The 23,013-nt window shown below is 38.6% G+C and overlaps 1 protein-coding gene across 8 annotated transcripts in view; it reads right to left on the reverse strand.

Annotated features, from left to right (window-relative positions):
• Positions 1-276: 276 nt before the first annotated feature.
• LOC107792536 (uncharacterized) overlaps positions 277-23,013 on the reverse strand; it is a 31,040-nt gene continuing 8,303 nt past the window's right edge. For 4 of the 8 annotated variants that reach the window (XM_075252485.1, XM_075252490.1, XM_075252486.1 and 1 more), the window contains 19 exons: positions 16,942-17,044; positions 16,713-16,849; positions 15,393-15,566; positions 14,871-15,073; positions 14,635-14,778; positions 13,237-13,325; positions 12,716-12,863; positions 12,555-12,604; positions 10,785-10,840; positions 9,948-10,111; positions 4,643-4,809; positions 4,420-4,477; positions 4,258-4,330; positions 2,445-2,546; positions 2,204-2,300; positions 2,035-2,127; positions 1,696-1,925; positions 1,433-1,573; positions 277-653 (listed from right to left, as the gene is read on the reverse strand). In XM_075252485.1, coding sequence (XP_075108586.1) covers positions 471-653; positions 1,433-1,573; positions 1,696-1,925; positions 2,035-2,127; positions 2,204-2,300; positions 2,445-2,546; positions 4,258-4,330; positions 4,420-4,477; positions 4,643-4,809; positions 9,948-10,111; positions 10,785-10,840; positions 12,555-12,604; positions 12,716-12,863; positions 13,237-13,325; positions 14,635-14,778; positions 14,871-15,073; positions 15,393-15,566; positions 16,713-16,849; positions 16,942-17,044 — 2,412 coding nt within the window. In that variant the 3' untranslated portion in view covers positions 277-470. Of the gene's footprint in view, positions 654-1,432; positions 1,574-1,695; positions 1,926-1,998; positions 2,128-2,203; positions 2,301-2,444; positions 2,547-4,257; positions 4,331-4,419; positions 4,478-4,642; positions 4,810-9,947; positions 10,112-10,784; positions 10,841-12,554; positions 12,605-12,715; positions 12,864-13,236; positions 13,326-14,634; positions 14,779-14,870; positions 15,074-15,392; positions 15,567-16,712; positions 16,850-16,941; positions 17,045-23,013 lie in introns of all 8 variants that reach the window. The other 4 variants (XM_075252483.1, XM_075252484.1, XM_075252489.1 and 1 more) reach the window with 1 other exon arrangement.

The raw sequence follows: 23,013 nt of genomic DNA on the forward strand, positions 1-23,013 counted from the left end.
AACCGCAAAGAAAGGCAACACTCACGTCGATGAAAAAGTGGATGTTAATTGTAGGTTAAGAGAGAGAGATAAAGATTGAATAATTGCACAACCTACAAATAGAATAACTACCTCTTTTTTTCTATTTTAGGTATCCTAACAATAAGGTTAATCATGTTTAGAATGATTTCTAACCTCAATTCTTCAACTTTAAGGAAATAACAGCAGGCAATTGCCGAAGAACAGTATTAATATTATCAAATCACCAAAATATAGTTAGTTTTAAAAAGCTAAATATATAAACAAACGTCACTAGCTTATATCATAATTCTGTTGAAACAAACTTAATTACCCCTACCTGGTGTTTACGATTTTGTTTTGAAAATTTTCTTAACCTCCAAAAATAGCTCATGCTTTCAGAATTCTTTGCACATTTGCAGCTGTTCTTTACAGGATAAGGGTATATAACTGGGGGGGAAAAACACAAGTATTTACACAGAGGTCAAACATACAAGCAATCGCTGGCACATTTTCCAAACGTCCAATGAAGGTTCTGAAGAGCATATATCTTGAAGCAAGGCCCTGGCTTCCAGAAGGCCACCAGAAATATTCTGTAAGACTGCCTCTTCGCTCGCCATTAAAGATGCTAGTAACTTGGCACCAGCAATCCTTTCCTGGTAAACAATTAAATGACAAACTCGTTAACGAAAAGTATGAAATTAACTCTCACAACAGGCTTCCAAATATTACTAGGATAAACTTCTTTTTAGGTGATAGAAGCAACAGGGGCAATAATGATGAGGAGAATGGAAACCACACAGAAAGGTAAGCCCTATGGCGAATGTTAGCAGATAAGAGCAAGTGATGCCCCTTTTTAACCACATCAATAAAATCTGGAAGTAACACTTTCGGTTCCAGAGGGTGACACAGTGGGATGAAGGCACTAGATGGACACTGAACGAAGATACTACTCCACGAAAGCACCGAGGCTCCTTGTGTCCAAGGAGAGTACCTTAACCAGTGCCAGAATATTAGATGCTTTCTACAAACTTGACCTTTCAATTCAAAGGAAGAGCAGATATTTTCAAAAGTTGCCTTGCCTGTTTCTTTCAGGAAGAAATTCATAATTGAGATTCAAGCTGAAATGAATAAGGCGACAAGAGAAAAATGGATGCCCATTTTAACACAAGAATTACATTTTCGTGCAAATTGGTTTTACCTTGCGAAGTCGAATGCTTAATAAAGGGTTCATGTTGCATGGCATTTACACGGCGCACTAGATAGTGGTACTTGTGCATGTGGGTACACCAGAGAGCAAGTAGCGCTTTGTATGCATAAAGTGTGAAGAGAGAGATAGTGGTTTAAGTACATAAATAGAGCAATGATTGAAAGCACAGCCAAAAGGTTCAAGATTAAACAAGTATAATTATAATGCAATAATTTTCAAAAATACCTTCTCTGATCCTTCTCTAAGCGACTTTATCGACGCTTTGAGAAGATCGGAAGAGTAAGGAAGAACTAGAGACTTTAGATGGTACACCATTGAGAAGAATACTTGGATACATGCAGCCCTGACTTCTGAATCTGCAATTTCCTGGAAAAATTGCAAGGGTTAGAAACCGACTAGAGTTGCCAATATCAGTCATCACCCAAACTAATGATACTGATGATAATTAACGAAATGAAATAGGCGATAAATACATAAGTGTAGAACACCTTGATTGAATGGAGGATACGAGGAAGAATTTTCGAAACAAATGGTTTCTTGCTAGCACGAGGAACCTTTTGACAAGCACTAATAAGCACATTTGCCATGCACAACCGAAAAGAGATGTGGGCTTTTGGCACCTCATCTCTATCCAACTTCAACGAAATAATGGTATCTTCATCACAAACCAAGTGGTGGATCACGTAACTGCAGACTGAGCCTTTTGCGACAGAATCCCCTGTGCATATGATCCACTATAGTCTCTTAGCATAGCAGCAAAAGGTTGTTTGCATAAACTTTAAAAAAACGACCTAATGAGACAATGTTCTGCTCAAAACAAGCCTCACTCGATGTTGAGTTCTTGACAGCTTTTGTAGCTTGCAATTCAGTGCACAGCATCAATGCTAGACAGTCGATGCAACCATGTTGTGCCTTTGAAACTGAAGGAAAAAAATCTAACAGTGAAAAACAATTAAGAATTGACATGAGTAGTGTAGAGAATCATTAGTTACTTACTATCATCCCCATCCACTGAAGGCCATAATAAGACAGTCTCTATTGCCTTCCTTATCTGCAACACGTCAGGATGCGCATATGCGTCTGTGCCTCTTACCTATTGTCCAGAATGTTTGATGGACAATAAGGATTAGGACCCCAGCAGATAGCAATATGTAGGTAGTAAGAGAGAACCATGACAAACTTAAAAGTTCAACACATGTGTCAAAAGCTTTATAACTGTCATAAGAAAGATTATTACCAAGAGAGATGTGCAAGTTGAAAAAAGACAAGCTTTTATCTTCAGTAAATCCTTGGAATTAGAGGCATTTTTCAGCTGATATGACATTATTGGAATGAGAACCTGCAGAATACAGAGGCAGCAAATGTTGATGTAAACTATTGCAGAATTGGGAGGAAACTCAGAGCATATGAGGACTTAGGACTATATAATAGATTAGAAATAACAGTTAAATGCATACAATCAAAACTTTAACCAGAGGGAAAACCTTTCCCTGCTATAGTTGTATAAAATTTATGATGTTACTATGATTTGTTATCACTATAAATGCTGCAGCAGTTGACCGCAGTATAAAATTTTAGAGAGTGAGAGAGCATTATAAATTATAAAACAGGCCAGGTAGCAGATATTAGAATAGTTGGACAGAAGACTGTAGACCCAAAATGACCATTTCTATGTGAGGCAGTTACTGGCTGATAGTTCACCAACTCATACAAATTAGAATTATAATGATCACTACATGCATTTAACACACAGATGATTGTTGCCTCCCGTTTTGATGCTATTGGAGCATCCAACATCATATTCATGGCTGACACTACCTAAACCCCAGCCAGGTGTATAACATGCAAGAAAATATATCTGTATAATAAATGCAGGACATAAGACGAGTAGAAAGGTACATTCTAACCAAGTGTTTTTAAAAGCGAAAATCACAAAAACACGACAATGTTCACGGGGGCTTGAAGCAAAAATAAGTGAAGCGCACGCTTCTTTCAGGTGAAGCATAGGAAAAAATAACCAACAAAAAATACCAAACATATTAATATATTATATTTACTATAATAATCAAATTGCAATTACGATAATTAATTTCAGAATCTAATATACAAAATAATGTCGTTATTAATCTAACTCCTCAAAGTTGAGAGCGGAAAAAACAACCGCTTTTTGTTTGGATCAATTTGCGTGTCATTGTTTGAAGCACACATTTAACTGAAGCACATGGTTTCACATATGAAGCGATAACCCCTCGCTTCGCGTCACTTCCCCGCTTTAAGCGATGAAATGATGGCATTTAATAACATTTCCCTAACCTTGGGACCTAAAACCAGGGCTTTGGAGATGGTAGACCATTTGGGATGGTAAATGGCACAACTTTATACTATTTAGCATGAGGTCATGGGTCGATGAATAAGAAAAACATGACCCCTGTGAGCCTTATCTAAAAGGTAAAGACAAAACTAGTTGACTACTGGAGAACCATGGCCATTAACTTTCTAGATAATAAACATACCTTCTTTAATCATATGATCTAGATGGTATCCACAGTAATAGGTTTGGTGAATTTGCAATCTAACAACGTTCTGACCATGTAAATTACCAAGATTTAGCACTATATCTATTATACTGCACATACATCCATTTAGCAATTCTTCGAGTCAACTTCTGGCGCGTTAATAGTTGCATGTCTTCAATCCCCTCAACCACAGAGTGACCAGATAAGAGTTGAAAGTATGATCTCTCAGCTGTTGTAAATCATCATTCTGAAAGCAATGGTGCGTACTTTTACCCTAAGTATGTGTCAACTATTGGCATCTCATACTTATCACCAATGCCTTTTCAAAGAGTCAAAGCTAGTGTTTTCTACATTCAACAATTCAAGCGGGCAAAGAAACTTTAAAGTCACGTAAAGTTTGCACTCTAGAGTAACAGTATGCAGCATTTTTAGTCATTTTAGTCACCACATGCAGCATTTTTAGTTATTTTATTCCCCTCTTAGGATTCTGGAGTTGCTGTATATTAGTGTTAAATAAGGGACAATAATACACACCTTTGGGTGAATTCTCCCACACAGCTCAGCTGCAAGTCTTCGAACATCTTCAAATTCAGAGTTGCTCAATGCCCTGAAACAAAGAGCACCATGGAGAAATCAAATGAAGAAATTTCAAAACATGGTAATTCACAAACCAAAAATATTAGCTTCTGGGAGTACCTGTTGATCAGAAGTCCAGCCACACATTCAGTGCTTTGAGTTCCCAAGCATTCATCATCTGGAGGTAATGCCGGTTAAATTTGTGGATTTTGGGAAGATGTTTAGGAAAAAAAAAAATGGGGGGGTGGGGGGCGGCTTTCCAGCAAAGTGGGCTATAAGACTTGTATAAGACGAGGGTTAGAATAAAATAAAATAGGTCCTAACTAAAAGCACCAGAGTGTACCATGTGTAGCCAGTTTGGTTGGAAGTTCATCATAGAAAGCATATGAGTTGAGATCGTCGAATACTCGTAAGGGAAGCAACCTCACTATGAGCAATGGGCAGAGACGATTAAAAAGATCGAGCTGCCGTTCTGCAGCATCATAGTTTGGATGTGCACCCTCATCAAGACTGCTAGAAATAGAGTCAATATGATCAACTGTACAACCAAATGTCTAGGAAATAAAAATTCCAAATAATATAGACTTGTTCATTTATTGTTTTTGAGAAGGATAGACTTGTTCATTTATGCAGTGAGAATTCTCGTCCTATTCCAAATAAATAACTTGCATGCTCGCTGCACAATCTATAAACTTGGTAAACAAATAAAATAAAACTGTAAGAAACAGGTAGGTAATCATAGGTGTTAGTTTACAGATATGTATATTGTAGTCTTGTCCCACATTGGAAGAGGAGTAATATCTCCTTGTAGTGTATAGCTATAAATAGGGATCCCTTATATTGTATTTATCATCCAATATCAATAACATATTTTCTCCTGTACCTTCTCACATGGTATCAGAGCATTAGTGAGAAAAGATCGATGTGCGTCATTCCAGCATTAACCGGGAAGAAAGAACTTAGTCATCGTGCAATTTTTCCGGTGACCTAAGGCTTGTCTAAGTGAAAGTCACTTTCTGTCGGTGTTGTGCTAAAACCAACACCACCACGAGGTAGATCACCCTCCGACGACCAACCCCTAAAATTTTATCTGGCAAAAAAGTCGCCACGCTCCTCCACGCGCCGGTAACAACAACTTTTCCGGCGAGGGTTCCGGCCATTTTTTCGCGAAACTTCTTCAGGACAGTGTGCTCTCCTCAAAATTCTGAGCTTACCCGTCTAATTCAAATCAAATTCCGACCATTTTTATATTTTTCCTTTTCCGGTGTGAACAGTGACCTTTCCCCGACCATTTTTTGAAAACATTTCTTCAGGACAGCTTGCTCGCAAAGGAATTCCGAGTCTATCCATCCTGGTTTCGACAAATTCCGACAACTTTGGAATTTTCCGTCGAGCTACAGTGTTTCCGGCACAGAACAGTGTTCTGTTTTCCTGTTGTAAACAGTGTTTTTCAAGCTATTTCTTCAATATTCTCACCGGAGTTACTTATTTCCACTATTTCAAGTTAACCCTACTACTACAAATTGTAGCGACATGGGAACCGATGCTTTGAATAGTCAGATGGTTTCTTTAGCAGAGTATATTGAGTTCCTTCAGTATAAAGCATGTAAGCAGACATCTTCTGAGATAGCTTCTGTTGTTCAAACAGGTAATAGCGTGACTTGTTTCTCCCAATCTTCATCCTCTGAGTCTTGGGTCATTGATTCAGGTACATCAGATCATATTTCTGGTAACAAATCTCTTTTCACTACTATTTCGTATTCTCAATCTCTTCCAAAAATCACAATGGTCAATGTGTCTCAAACCATGGCAACTGCAATAGGTCAAGCACGCCCACTTCCTTCCTTATCTTTAGATTCAGTCATTTATGTTCCCAATAGTCCTTTTAATCGCATAGTTGTTAGTCGCTTAGCCAGATCACTTAAATGCGTTGTTTTATTTCTTGATGACCTATGTTTTTATACAGGAACGCAGTTCGGGGCGGATCATTGGTACCGGGCGTGAATCAAACGGACTTTATTACCTTATCCTTGCTAAATCACATGGACTCACATCTTGTCTTCCTTCTACAACTTGTTCTGTTACTGATTCACCAGATTTATTACATAAACGGTTGGGACATCCCAGTTTATCAAAACTTCAGAAAATGGTATCTGGTTTATCTCACTTGTCAGCTCTAGAGTGTGAGTCATGTCAGCTCGGTAAGCATACCCGCTCCCATTTCCCTCGGCGTCTTGATAATCAAGCAGAGTCACCTTTACTTTAGTCCATTCAGATGTTTGGGGTCCTGGTCGGGTCAGTACCACCTTGGGATTACGCTACTTTGTCAGTTTCATTGATGATTATTCCAGATGCACTTGGATATTTTTGATAAAAAATCGATCTGAGCTGTTTTCTATTTTCCAGACCTTCCATGCTGAAATTCAAAATCAATTTGGGGTTTCTATTCGCACATTTCGTAGTGATTATGCCCGAGAGTATTTTGTCTTCCCCATTTCAGCAGTTTATGAAATCTCACGGGATTATTCATCAAACATCTTGTCCGTACACATCTCAACAAAATGGGATAGCAAAAGAAAGAATAGACATCTTATTGAAACTGCTCGTACCCTACTCATACAATCTCATGCTCCGTTGCGTTTTTGGGGGATGCAGTTCTTACATCTTGCTATCTTATTAATCGTATGTCATCTTCAGCTATCCAGAACCAAGTTCCATTCTCTGTCATGTTTCCCCACTTACCTTTGTTCTCTCTTCCACCCCGTATCTTTGGAAGCACTTGTTTTGTCCATAACCTTACTCCAGGAACAGATAAGTTAGCTCCTCGTGCTCTTAAGTGCGTATTTCTGGGTTTCTCGAGAACACAAAAGGGGTATTGATGCTACTCTCCTGACCTCCAGCGGTACCTTATGCCTGCTGATGTTACATTCTTTGAAACCAAATCATACTTCACAGGTTCAGGTCATCACTTAGATATTTCTGAGGTAGTACCAGTTTCATCTTTTGGAGATTCAGTCATTTCAGCTCCACCACCTACAGCTCCGGTTGTAGCTCCACCACCTATAGCTCCAGGTCCTTCACATAATCCAGTTCAACCTTCTGCAGCTCCACCACTCTTGACTTATCATCGTCGTCCACATCCAGCATCACGCCCAGGTGATTCACGCCCCGCATCAGATTCTGCACCTACTGCGGATTTGTCTCCTCTTAGTCAACCAATTGCACTCCGCAAAGGTGTACGATCCACACTTAATCCTAATCCCCACTATGTCGGTTTAAGTTATAATCGCCTGTCGTCACATCATTATGCTTTTATATCTTCTTTGTCCACTGTTTCTATCCCTAAGTCTACAGGTGAGGCACTATCTCATCCAGGATGGCGACATGCTATGATTGACGAGATGTCTGCTTTACATGCGAGTGACACTTGGGAGCTTGTTCCTCTTCCTGCGGGTAAGTCTACTGTTGGTTGTCGTTGGGTTTATGCAATCAAAGTCGGCCTGGATGGCCAGGTTGATCGGCTTAAGGCTCGTTTTGTTGCAAAAGGATATACTCAGATTTTTGGGCTTGATTATAGTGATACTTTCTCTTCCGTGGCTAAAGTAGCATTTGTTCGTCTCTTTTTGTCCATGGTTGTTGTACGTCATTGGCCTCTTTATCAGTTAGACATAAAGAATGTTTTTCTCCACGGTGATCTTGAGTAAGAAGTTTATATGGAGCAACCACCTGGTTTTGTTGCTCAGGGGGAGTTTAATGGTTGTGTGTGCAGATTGCGCAGGTCACTATATGGTTTGAAACAGTCCCCTCAAGCTTGGTTTGGTAAGTTCGGCACAATTATTCAGGAGTTCGGCATGACTCGTAGTGAGGCTGATCACTCTGTATTTTATCGGCATTCTGCTCCTAATCTGTGTATTTATCTAGTGGTTTATGTTGATGATATTGTTATTACTGGTAATGATCAGGATGGTATTACTAATCTGAAGCAACATCTCTTTCAGCACTTCCAGACTAAGGATTTGGGCAGATTGAAGTATTTTCTAGGTATTGAGGTCGCTCAGTCTAGCTCAGGTATGTTATTTCACAGCGGAAGTATGCCTTAGACATTCTTGAGGAGACTGGAATGATGGGTTGCAGACCTATTGACTCTCCTATGGATCCGAATGCTAAGCTTCTGTCGGGACAAAGGGAGCCTCTTAGAGACCCTACGAGATATAGGAGGTTGGTTGGCAAATTGAATTACCTCACAGTGACTAGACCTAACATTTCTTTTCCGGTGAGTGTTGTAAGTCAGTTTATGGATTCTCCCTGTGATAGTCACTGGGATGCAGTTGTTCTCATTCTTCGGTATATAAAGTCAGCTCCAGGCAAAGGATTACTATTCGAGGATCGAGGCCACGAGCAGATTGTTGGGGACACAGATGTTGATTGGGCAGGATCACCTTTTGATAGACGTTCTACGTCTAGATATTGTGTTCTAGTAGGAGGTAATTTGGTCTCGTGGAAGAGCAAGAAACAGAATGTAGTTGCTCGATCTAGCGCCGAAACCGAATATCGGGCCATGGCTATGGCGACGTGTGAGTTAGTTTGGGTCAAGCAGTTGCTCAAGGAATTAAAAGTTCGGAGAAATCAGCAAGATGGAACTAGTGTGTGATAACCAAGCTGCTCTTCATATTGCGTCAAATCCGGTATTTCATGAGAGGACTAAACACATTGAGATCGACTGTCACTTTGTCAGAAAAAAAATACTTTCAGGAGATATTGTTACAAAGTTTGTAAAGTTGAATGATCAACTAGCAGATATTTTCACTAAGTCTTTTTCTGGTTCTCGTATTAGTTACATGTGTAACAAGCTCGGTACATATGATGTGTATGCACCGGCTTGAGGGGGAGTGTTAGTTTACAGATATGTATAGTGTAGTCTTGTCCCACATTGGAAGAGGAGTAATATCTCCTTGTAGTGTATAGCTATAAATAGGGACCTCTTGTATTGTATTTATCATCCAATATCAATAACATATTTTCTCCCGTGCCTTCTCACATGGTATCAGAGCATTAGTGAGAAAAGATCGTTGTGCGTCATTCCAGCGTTAACCGGGAAGAAAGAACTTAGTCATCGTGTAATTTTTTCGGTGACCTAAGGCTTGTTGGGGCTTTATGCTCAAAGCGCAAAATAAAGTGCGGGCTTGATTAAAAAAAAGGTTAACTAAGGAAAGAAAAAAAATACATACGTATTTAAAGAAAAAAGAAACAAATTCACTCAATGTTTTCCTCAGCAACTAATACACTTATTTGCTAATAATATTTGTTGCTTAGTACTGTCCAGTTTAAGATAGAACTCATGGGCATTGAGTTACGCGCCTTAGTGCCTTGCCTACACCGAAGCGCAACTTAAGTGAGGCGAAGCGCCCTCCTTGAGCTTTTCTGAGCTTCAGGGCTTAAGCGGCGTAAATGAGCCTTTGACAACACTGATAATATTCAATAAGATATTTTTCTCATTTAAGTACAATGAATCTAGACATGTATGAGTCTAATTAAATATTCTCTTGATATTGTAACACTAACAAAAGAAGCCACCGGGACCAAAGAAATGCTATAACAGGTAGTTACTTCCTAATATAGGAGTAGGAAAGAGAAGAGGAACAACTCACTCCTTCTGCCTTCTTGTGTAAGAAATAATCTGTTGAAAGACAAAATCTGCTGCACTTGCCAAGTGCTCGCTTATGAAACTCAAGAACCTGACTATTACTGCATTTGATGGCTCAGCAAAAAGCTTATCTATCAAGGGTCCAATCATCACCTTCCAATCTTCAACCTACAATAGGCTCAAATTAGGTATGTCCAAGTGAGATGTGAAGAAATGCAATGTCCTCTGCAAGTAGTGCATCTGTTCATTGAATAACAAAATAAGCCTAATGAAAAGACTCTGCCTAGCCATACATCCATCCTAGTTAATGCCTTGCCGTAAATTTTAGCCTTATGCACACTGGACAAAGAGAGTACAAGGAAAAAAAGAAACAGCTAGCAAAGATCAAATCTGGTTCTATGTGCAAAAGAGTACTGATGACAACATATGACAGGTTTCAAGTGGGAGATAATATTACATCAACCAAGAACTGATAAATTATCAAAGCAACAAAAGCAAATTCGAAGAAGTTAGCCCAAGGTAATAGGCCTTCTGGAAGCTGCAGTTCACATTTCTAAATCACTTTATCGAGGATTCAATAAGTACTTGCCCACCCAAAAATCCTTGAAAAAGAACGAGAATGAAAACTGATAAATTAGAGAAATGACAAAACAGAATTATATTATATTATATTGGGAACTGAATAAGAACAGTCAAAAGAATCAGGACCTATAAGAAAGGAAGCATTTGCCTGGGAGCAGAATAGTAATTCACTCATGACCGCAGATAGAGTTAGAGTCACAGATAAATAAAAAGACATGAGGTGAGCCCGTTAAGCAAATTGGAAGAAACTCTAACTTACTATTTTTGACCACTCAGGAAGCAGCTTCAGCACTCTATCAATATCAGGTTTTTGTCCTGAAAGAGAAGAAAAGAAGAATCAAGCTGCTTTCTAGAAGTAGTTATATACTGACGAGAAAAAAAAAAACAAAGACACAACAAAATAAGAAGAATACAATTGATGGAGAGGATTGCCACATAGAGGACAAGAGCACTCTACGTGTAAAAGTGATGCACGCAACCACAATCATTGGACAGAAAAATACTCCAGATATCACCCTTCCCATGCAAGCTATATTGTCACTCAAAAATTCTTTAGTTTCTTTCTACTCAAACCATTACCTCAAACTAGCACTATGTAACTCCACTATACATTAAAACTGTTGCCTTAGGCCCCCAAAATTTGAAGGCCCCAAATTTATTTTAAATTCTTATTATTATTATTAATACATACTATATAATTTTTTATATAAATAATTAGTATAAAGAAAAGTGTTACAGTATATTTTTTTGTTACTTGATTGAGGTTATTTTATACAATAAATTTATAAACTATGCTAATTTTCGTCACTCTTCAATTTTAAATCGACAACATAATGAATTTCTTTTACAATATTCTCTGAAACTGCATGAACACAAAAGCATTCATGCACCGGTTTTCTTTTAGTGTAATTCGACATATTATATTAGGTTATTTACAATTTATTTTAGATATTCACCAATAAGTTCGACTTAATAGAATGAACTACAATTATCGTTTAAATTAAACAGAAGGAGTAAATTAAATATCTTTGACACCGTCAATGCTCAAAACTTAAGCTATTACGTTATATACGCTTAGTTCTTTTTCTTGTTTGTGATGATAGCCAAATCAAAATTTTCACTTTGAGTTCTGGACCTCAACATCCGATAGTCCACCACTTTATTTTTTGTGCTCTTCTTCCATCTTTTTTTTAAAGATTTTTTTGAAATTCGCTTTTCTGCCTTAAATGATCAATTTGTTATTTAAAAAGCAATTTTTGTTGTTAGTGTAAATATTTTACAAAATAAATTTAAGGGCCTCTCAGTATGGTTTCGCCTTGGGCCACGAGATCCGTTGAGCCGCCCCTGCCTCAAACTAGCACTATGTAACTCCACTACACATTAAAACTTTATATATGAGTATAACCTTGAGCAAAGGAAATACCATCTGCAAAAGGAACTCCGAAAAAGCACCTTTTCTTTCAAAATACACAAATCACGTAAATTGCCAAGACATGAAGGAAGGTAGGGAAAACCGTAAATATCAAGCAACCAGGAAAACTAATAGCACCCAAAATAAAATATTCCAGAATAGAAACTTTCCGCTAAACACACTCATTTAGAATCCTGCCACCAAGAGCTTCAGGTTACTCTAACAATTACAAATATCCATTATAGGAAGTTGCTTTAAAGAGAGAACTGTTGAGAAGATAACCTATCTTTTAGGTTGAAGGATACAAACAACAACTACTACGCCTCAGTCCCAAACCAGTAGGGTTTATCTTATAGGTTGAAGGATACCAGGGAAAAATTGTTTTCCGAATTAACTGTGTTCCTCATTAGATTTAACTCTTCTCCTGTCTCTTTCTATGACGGTTATAGATGACCGCTATTGGCCCATGGGGTTTAAATCTGATGTCAAATTTCATGATGTTTGGTGTACTATATTGAACTTCACTAGCTGTGCACTCCCAATCATCTCCTGAGCAGCTTATGGCAGAAACTACAACTTTCGACTGTAATATATGTACACAGCATCAGTAAATCATACCTTCTTCACCATAAGCAGTATCACAAATGTCTGGGTTCTGAGTGGGTTTGCTGCACAAACAAATTAGAAGTTACAATAAAGAGAACAGAATTACTCTTCTGTTTCATTGCTGCTTACTTGAAATTTTGTCATCATTAAAGATCAAAAGTATTTCATTGTACCTCAGACAGTCGAGCAGCATGCATATAACATCAGGGTTATGCTTGTAATTCTTCAATAATGCAACGAGTGCACCACTTGCCAACGAGTGTACTCTTTCAAGTGGAGAGTATATAAGACAAACTAGTGCAGGCAAAGTAAACGAAGGATCTGCAGCAGAAAACAAAAAAGTTATTGCTCAGTCAGCAATGCTGTTTTGGATGCCAAAGGGAAGAACGAGAAGCCAGACTAAGTTCTTTCTTTACAGATGGCAGTTCCCAGTTTAAAGGAGGAAAGGAGAGACCTGGTCGGCCAATAAACACAACAGAAGTAGGAGGTTCATATTAGAACAAATGAAAGAAGAATTTCCCCTCAAAACTTATGCATCATCATTTTTCCTATGTTTCAACTAACCAAAACAGAAAGGTGGGCAGAACAATCATTCAAGTTACATAAAAACTTAAGCCACAGTAAAGCATCTTCTTGCAATATACCATTGCACCACAAAGATAACTGAGCTAAAAGTCAAAAGGTGGAGGCTTACCTATTAAAGGAATCAATTTGGAAGCCTGTGTATTAATTACCATTTGTTCGTCTTGGAGAAACTCCAATAGGTGGCATGACAAATGCTGCCTGCAAAGTGCAAATTTCACAAAACAACCTTTTTTTTTAGACTGAAAATTTCACAAAACAACCTTTAATTGTTCTGTTAACTAAATTCGAGGGAAAACCATAAGAGATTCTAATATAGGAGTTTACAAAAGGGAGAGTAATTTTGGAATTAGGAATAGTTGAATGTACAATGATTTAACCGTGCACCTACTGTTCTTTAATGGGTGTTCTGGTGATATCCTATTCATATATTATTCAATCAGTGTAAGTTTCTGAAATCAGTTATTTTCTTTCAAAAGAAAAATCAGGATGATGATAACTTAACAGATCAAAAGATCAGAATGATGATAACTTTAGTACATATACCTTCCTTTGAGTTACATATTGTCCCATATCGGATATATGAAAGTGTTATCCAATGGGGTTTCAAATGGTACTGCGCTACTACATCATTGCCTAAGATTTTTCTTTTTAGTTGAATGCTTAGATTATTCACATGGAATTAGAGCCAACATTTTGTAAGTACGGTCTTAACTCGCAAGTCTGCATAAGGTCCATGTATGAACCTAGAATCAGGCAATGGACATGCAGAAATGTGTTAGCTACATATTATCCCACATCAGGATAAACGCCTCAAAAGGAGTCTATAATGGTGCTGAGTTACTCCACCCAAATTGACTTGAAGGGTTCGTTAAATGCTCAAGTTCTGTGAACTTTCTAATAAGGTAAGAAAGTTGGGTATTGTATGTCACTTCAATATATAACTCTTTTACACAAAAAAATCTAAATACAATGATCTTGTATAGTAAAAACACTACGTGATTTCTTCCCATCACCTAGTGTTCAATGAAGTGGGTTGAGAAACATGAGGTCTCGGGTTCAAATCCCAGCGATGGCAAAAATAATAGGTGATTTCTTCCCATCTGTCCAAGTGGACAGAGTTACCTGGTACCTATTGCTGGTCGGAGATAGCAGGTGTCCCGCGAAATTAGTCGAGGTGCGCGCAAGCTGGCCCGGACACCACGGTTATAAAAAAAATGGTCCTGTATCATGAGTCAATCTAAGTACTTTAGCATGCTCTCAACAGGTTGAGAAATCTCTCTACGGATACTTCTAAAATTCACCTCCCTAGTTGACTGATTGTTGGATCTCCTTTTGTTGTGCCAATACTTTGACTAGCAGTTCAGACAGGATTCTCAGGCGCCTTTATTGTAATTATATTTCTTTCTCAAACAAACATTGCAATTATATTCCTTCAACATTGTATATAGTGCTAAAAGGTGAAGCAGAGTTAATAACTAAAAGCCAATAATAGAAAGCAACAGCATACCACATAGTAGGAGGAAGCACGGTATCTGACTCCATAGATACATGGATAAGATCTGAAATGAAGTCAACAGCATTGCTTTTCTGTGAAACATTCCCAGAAATAAGGCGCTTTAGAATTTCTTCCAAGCACTGTGTATCTGAGGATCTGGCAAAAATAATGATTGCCATTTATATTTAATCCCAAAAATGCATTTGAAAAGATTAAAACCAGTGTATATTGCAGTAATTCAATCATACATGGAGCAATATTCAGCAAAAAGCTTGATAACAGCTTTCGCTGCACTGTCTCGCTCGTCCAAGAGGTGTAATAACATTGGCAGTAGAGCATTAATCTGACTAATGTCTGCAGCACATTTAGACAAACTACTGTTCGTCCTAAAGATGACAGCTTTGAAGATGCAGAGGGCACTGTCAATTACTTCATCATCTGCACAATTGAGCTTCAAATATCCCAAAAAGAACAAATGTAAAACATTAATCATTGGCAAAAAGCTGCAGCAACTCAACCAAAAGAGTAAAAAATACTCGCAGTAATCAAACAACCAAGAATGTTTTAATTCAAGTACTAAAGACAAGAAATATGCTAGCTCTCTGGTGCTTAGTCAAGCAAACTTGATGCATCAATCTAGACTGCATAAATCATCATCTTATTGAAGAAAGTTACTTTACCAAAGCAATTACTCAAGACTCTTCTAGAGAGATCCTAATCTTATTGTAACCAAAATGCAGCAAACTTCTTCAGTAGTCATGTAATTCTACCTGGGATATGATAGCTTGAGATAGCTGAGATCCATGTTCCTCAATGGTAGTTTCAAACTGCATTCCATGTAGACGGCCTAATAGAAGGGCAAGGCAATTCAGGAAAAACTTGATGGTCTCTCTTCCACTTTCTTTGTTTTTAGGAGACTCTTCAGCATAGTTATCTGCATAAAACTGCAAGTTTTCTTCTTTAAATCTGGACTAAATAGAGAAGAAGTACATAAGCATAATTGTGTTCACATACTCTGATATATACAGAAAGAGCAACGAAATCAAGAGTCAGGACAATTGAAACTAATTCTTATGTCAAGTTTATCTTCTTTTTGTTAGTTCGAGAGTCCTTGTTTTGTCGAAGATGATCATCAGAGAAAAACATGCACCTGTTAAATAAGTTCCAAGAGAACTTACCTATGGGTATTCAAACAGTAATTCAGCTACCAACTGGCTATTCAGTAGGCAAACTGAAATTTCAAGTTCTCCCAACACAAACCATTCGAACTCATTCACTTCCAAACTGAAACTCTTAATTATATGGGCTTTGAAATACAGTTTTATCTTTCTCGGAGAATGAGGAGAATGAGCGTAGATTAGGGCATACACTTATGAGTTATGATAGAAGTTTGAGAAGGATGAAAATAAGTTACTAGAAAGAGTAAACAAATGACTCTGCAGTGGTGTGACCACGTTAAAACCTGGTCCATAAATGTGTTTAACTACTAATGACCAAAGACCTACTTCACTACTTGGACCAATTCTGCTAAAATGTTTGACAAGTCTCTTATTTTGGTTGAATCAATTGAGAGTTTGGAGAAGCCATAAGTGAATAATAAATATAAATTCGGGTACTTTTAGATACCTGAACCAACGAAACAATAGAAGTACTTACTGAGTCGGTTTGCCAGTTTGTTGGGTTTTAACCAAATAATGAAGTCCTAAATGTCCAAAATATTTCTGATAATGCAGATTGAAATTGTATTCTTAGCACATTATTTTACAAACCGGAAGCTTTTTATCCAGCAGGAAACCAATTTAAGACAGGATATCTGTAAATTAAATCTCAACAATCCAAGTCTTCTAGATAAATCCACTCAACCAAGTGAATAGCCCATAATTTCAATCACTAGAATTACTTTTTTTTAATTGGCACCCACTAGAATTACTTAAAATCCATCTCAGGAAAAATAAAGAAAGCGATTTAAAAGAAAAACAATGAAGTGTCAATCCACTGAAATATATTAATGTTTCCCATTCCGAAGAGACCAAATGTAAGAGGAAGGAACAGAATGTGAAAGGACTTGATGTGGTAATAGTATAGCAAACCTGAATCCCAGATAAGTACTGCTCCAATAATTCTGTATATTTCTGTGCGAATTTGGGATCTTCCAAGTGCAACAACATGCCATAATGTTTCCAACAAGAAGAGAGCAGTAATACTCCACTCTTCAGCATTTGTGAATCTGTCTAAAGTAATGATAGAGGACACACGGTGAACAAAACATAAGGGCTATCAAGGTTGATCCATACACTGAAAAGCTGAAAATTGTAACACCTGCCTTGGTTTGTATGTGAATATATTTTTCCTGCGTCCCCAGCAACCACCTGTGAACTCTCTCCAATGCCTTTGCATGCAAAGGCCTGCTTTTTTTGCTCCACTGCATGTCAAAGACTATATGTGAAACACTGAAGCATTTGACAAGTGGACTTTAAGAGTTCCCACTTCCCCACAAGGTTTTATAGAAAATGCTCTATCAGCAACATTTATGGGAACCTTTTCAAAGTAAATATTTTATCTGTCAAGATCCCTATAATCATTTTGTTCTATACATAGTTATCAGATTTAAGCAAACCTTTGCACATAAAACTTTTTATCTGACCAACTATTTTAGTCTAACAAAAAGAAAATTTTTAAACGCACAATTTAGCACTACCGAGTACCAACAAATATTGGCATCAATTGGAGAAACTTTTTAAACGCAAAACTTAGCACTACCGAGCACATAAAGAAACTGGCATCAATTAGTTAGGTTAGTTTAGAACTATGTACATAATATAGTCTTGTCCCACATTGGAATAGGAGTAATATGTCCTTGTAGTGTATAGCTATAAATAAGGACCTCTTGTACTGTATTCATCATCCAATATCAATAACATATTTTCTCCCGTGCTTTCTCAAACGGTATCAGAGCAATTGTGAGATTTATCGCTATGCATAAATTCCAGCGACTCCGGGAAGAGAAATCAGTCACCGGAAGTCTTTTTCCGGCAACTTTTTCAAGGTTGTTTGCGTCTGCTTTATCTCCGTCAGTGTTGTGCAAAATCCAACACTACCACAACAGTAGTCATTGTCCGGCGACCAAACCCCGGTAAACATCTCCGGCAGAAGCCTCCTCACGCGCGCCCACGCGCCACCAGAAGCTGGCGCGGATGAGCTCACGCGCCGGCGCGTACACCCACTTCCGGCCATTTTTTAAAAAAGTCCCTTCATAACAGTTGGGTCGTCTGGTAATTTTGATCCTACCCCTACTATTTTGTTTCATTCCGACCACTTTGAGTTTTTTCCGTCAGCTACAGTAGATTCCGGCAGCTACAGTAATTCATTTTTCTGTTTCAGTGTTTCCTTACTCTATTTCAGTGGATTACAATTGATTCTTTCTCTTATTTGGTAATAATTTGCAACGATGTCTTTGGGATTTGATGTTTTTGGGTCTAAAAACATGAGTTCTGGAAGCTCTAGTGTTATGATTACCTCAGAACCTTTAATGGGAAGTTCAAACTACTTAGCTTGGGCTTTATCTGTCGAGTTGTGGTGTAAAGGTCAAGGTGTTCAAGATCATCTAATCAAACAGTCTAGCGAATGAGATGAAAAGGCGATAGCACTTTGGGCAAAGATCGATGCTCAGTTATGTAGCCTCCTGTGGCGATCTATTGATTCCAAGTTGATGCCCTTGTTTCGTCCATTCCAAACATGTTATTTGGTTTGGGCAAAGGCTCGTACCTTATACACTAATGACATATCTCGCTTCTATGATGTGATATCGCGGATGACAAACTTAAAGAAGCAGGAACTAGATATGTCTACTTACTTGGGTCAAGTACTGGCAGAGAAATTTGAGAAATTGATGCCAGTTTCAGCTAGTGTGGAAAAACAACAAGAGCAGCGACAGAAGATGTTTCTAGTTCTTACCCTCGCTGGACTTCCTAATGATCTTAATTCAGTACACGACCAGATTTTGGCTAGTCCGACTGTCCCCACAGTTGATGAATTATTCTCTCGATTACTCCGCCTTGCTGCAGCACCAAGTCACCCAGTGATCTCATCACAGATACTTGATTCTTCTGTTCTCGCATCCCCAGACAGTGGATGTTCGGGCGTCTCAAATTATGGAGAATAGACGGGGAGGAGGTCGTTTTGGAAGATCTAGACCCAAGTGTTCTTATTGTCACAAACTTGGACATACTCGTGAAATGTGTTATTCCTTACATCGTCGTCCACCCAAAAATGCTTATGTTGCTCAGACCGAGACTACAAGTAACCAGGAATATAACGAGCTCCTTCAGTATCGAACAAGTAAGCAAACATCTCCACAAGTAGCCTCGGTTGCCCAGACTGATACTTCTGTTGCTGGTAATTCTTTTGCTTGTGTTTCCAAGTCTAGTACTCTTGGACCATGGGTCATGGACTCAGACGCTTCTAATCACATCTCTGGTAATAAATCACTTTTGTCGAATATTGTATATTCACAGTCTCTTCCCACTATTACTTTAGTCAATGGATGTCAAACTAAGGCAAAAGTAGTTGGACAAGCTAACCCCTTGTCTTCTATCACCCTAAATTCCGTTCTTTATGTCTCTGGTTGTCCTTTTAGTCTTGCATTTGTTAGTCGTTTGACTTGTGCCATCCATTGTGGTATATATATTACTGATGATTCCTTCATTATGCAGGACCGCAATACGGGACGGATAATTGGTACAGGACGTGAATCAGAAGGCCTTTACTACCTTAACTCACTCAATCCTTCCACAACATGTCTAGTTACAGATCCTCCAGACCTAATCCACAGACGTTTAGGACATCCGAGTTTATCCAAACTTCAAAAGATGGTGCCTAGTTAATCTAGTTTGTCTACATTAGATTGTGAGTCGTGTCAGCTTGGGAAACATACCCGAGCCTCCTTTTCGCATAGTGTTGAGAGTCATGCAGAGTCTGTTTTCTCCTTAGTTCATTCTGATATATGGAGTCCTAGTAGAGTCAGTTCAACCTTGGGATTTCGTTATTTTGTTAGTTTTATTGATGATTACTCAAGATGTACTTGGCTTTTCTTAATGAAAGATCGTTCAGAGTTATTCTCTATATTACAGAGTTTTTGTGCTGAAATCAAAAACCAATTTGGTATTTCTATTCGCATTTTTCGTAGTGATAATGCCTTAGAATATTTATCTTCTTAGTTTCAGCAGTTTATGACTTCTCAAGGAATTATTCATCAGACATCTTGTCCTTATACCCCTCAGCAAAATAGGGTTACAGAGGGAAAGAATAGGCACCTTATTGAGACTGCCCGCACACTTCTAATTGAATCTCGTGTTCTGTTGCGTTTTTGGGGCGATGCAGTTCTCACAGCTTGTTATTTGATTAATCGGATGCCTTCATCTCCCATCAAGGATTAGATTCCGCATTCAGTATTGTTTCCCCAATCAGCCTTATACTCTCTTCCACCTCGTGTTTTTGGGAGCACGTGTTTTGTTCATAACTTAGTCACGGGGAAAGATAAGTTAGCTCCTCGTGCTCTCAAGTGTGTCTTCCTTGGTTATTCTCGTGTTCAGAAGGGATATCGTTGTTATTCACCTGATCTTCGTAGGTACCTTATGTCAGCTGACGTCACATTTTTTTAGTCTAAACCTTTCTTTACTTCTGCTGACCACCATGATATATCTGAGGTCTTACCTATACCGACCTTTGAAAAGTTTACTATAGCTCATCCTCCACCTTCGACCACAGATGTTTCACCCATACCAACCGTTGAGGAGTCTAGTGTTGTTACTCCTAGTTCCCCAGCCATAGGAACACCACTCTTGACTTATCATCGTCGTATGCGCCCTACATCAGGCCCAACTGGTTCTCGTCCTGCACCTGACCCTGCTCCTACTGCGGACCCTGCTCCTAGTACACCGATTGCACTTCGGAAAGATATACGGACCACACTTAACCCTAATTCTCATTATGTCGGTTTGAGTTACCATCGTTTGTCATCTCCCCACTATGCTTTTATATCTTCTTTGTCCTCGGTTTCCATCCCTAAGTCTACAGGTGAAGCGTTGTCTCATCCAGGATGGCGACAAGCTATGAGTGACGAGATGTCTGCTTTACATACAAGTGGTACTTGGGAGCTTGTTCCTCTTCCTTCGGGTAAATCTATTGTTGGTTGTCGTTGGGTTTATGCAATCAAAGTTGGTCCCGATGGCCAGATTGATCGACTTAAGGCCCGTCTTGTTGCCAAAGGCTAAAGTGGCATCAGTCCGCCTTTTTCTATCCATGGTTGCGGTTCGTCATTGGCCTCTCTATCAGCTAGACATTAAGAATGCCTTTCTTCACGGTGATCTTGAGGATGAGGTTTATATGGAGCAATCACCTGGTTTTGTTGCTCTGGGAAGTCTCGTGGCTTTGTATGTCGCTCGCGTCGGTCACTTTATGGTCTAAAGCAGTCTCCTCGAGCCTGGTTTGGTAAGTTCAGCACGGTTATCCAGGAGTTTGGCATGACTCGTAGTGAAGCTGATCACTCTGTGTTTTATCGGCACTCTGCTTCAAGTCTCTGTATTTATCTGGTAGTCTATGTTGATGATATTGTTATTACTGGCAATGATCAGGATTGGTATTACCAATCTGAAGCAGCATCTATTCCAGCACTTCCAAACTAAGGATCTAGGCAGATTGAAGTACTTTCTAGGTATTGAGATTGCTCAGTCTAGCTCAGGTATTGTTATTTCTCAAAGAAAATATGCTTTAGATATTCTTGAGGAAACAGGGATGATAGGTTGCAGACCTGTTGACACTCCGATGGATCCGAATTCTAAAATTCTGCCAGGACAGGGGGAGCAGCTTAGCGATCCTGCAAGCTATAGGCGACTGGTTGGTAAATTAAATTATCTCACAGTGACTAGACCCGACATTTCTTATCCTGTGAGTGTTGTAAGTCAGTTTATGAATTCTCCCTGTGATAGTCATTGGGATGCAGTTGTCCGCATTATTCGGTATATAAAATCGGCTTCAGGCAAAGGGTTACTGTTTGAGGATTGAGGTCATGAGCAGATCGTTGGATACTCAGATGCTGATTGGGCAGGATCACCTTCTGATAGACGTTCTACGTCTGGATATTGTGTTTTAGTAGGAGGCAATTTGGTATCTTGGAAGAGCAAGAAACAGAATGCAGTTGCTCGGTCTAGTGCAGAAGCAGAATATCGAGCCGAAACCGTTAACCGAACCGATAGCTTATTGGCTTATTGGTATCGGATTATCGGGGTAATGGATGGTGAACGGATTGAGATTTTATAATTAACGGCTTAACGGTTTGGGGGCGGATTACTCAATTTTCTTATCGGGTAAACCGTTAACCCGTTAAGAATTTTTATATTTACACTTTTACCTCTATGTATATAAAGTACTATTGAAACCCTAAATGGCTAAATCCCTAATTTCTATTTTATAATTCTCAATTGTCTGCAACCACCAGAGGCAGAGAAGTCGTCAGTCTCGTCTCTCTCTTGAACTGAAAACTGAGAAGTCGAAAAATCGAAATCTCAATGATTAATACGTGTATGTATGCATGAGTAGTCTTGATGGTATTAAAAATTTGGTTAATACTTGTATGACAGTATGAGTAGTCTTGAAGACTCTTCAATTAAGAAATACCGTTTGGTTAGATCTTAGATGGTATTAAAAATTTGGTATTGATTTGAAACTGTTTGGTATTGATTGAATGATTGTTCAAAAAATTTCTATTCGGTTTAGCCGATAAGTTGCCCGATAACCGCCCGATAATTGTTAATCCGATACCAATCCGCCCGTTGTCTTATTGGATGGCTAGCGGATTACTACATTTATAATCCGATAACCGTTAAGCCGAACCGTAAAGCGGAATTATCCGCCCGATAAGCACCCCTAGTCTAGTGCAGAAGCAGAATATCGAGCAATGGTTATGGCAACATGTGAGCTAGTCTGGACCAAGCTGCCTTTCATATTGTATCAAATCTGGTGTTCCATGAGAGAACTAAACACATTGAGATTGATTGTCACTTCGTCAAAGAAAAGATACTTTCAGGAGAGATTGCTACAAAGTTTGTGAGGTCGAATAATCAACTTGCAGATATTTTCACTAAGTCCCTCACCGGTCCTCGTATTGGTTATATATGTAACAAGCTCGGTACATATGATTTGTATGCACCGGCTTGAGGGGGAGCGTCAGTTTAGAGCTATGTACATAATATAGTCTTGTCCCACATTGGAATAGGAGTAATATGTCCTTATAGTGTATAGCTATAAATAAGTACCTCTTGTATTGTATTCATCATCCAATATCAATAACATATTTTCTCCCGTGCTTTCTCACAAGTTACACTCAAAAAATTT

Source organism: Nicotiana tabacum, chromosome 4, assembly GCF_000715075.1.
Source record: "Nicotiana tabacum cultivar K326 chromosome 4, ASM71507v2, whole genome shotgun sequence".
Lineage (NCBI taxonomy): Eukaryota > Viridiplantae > Streptophyta > Magnoliopsida > Solanales > Solanaceae > Nicotiana > Nicotiana tabacum.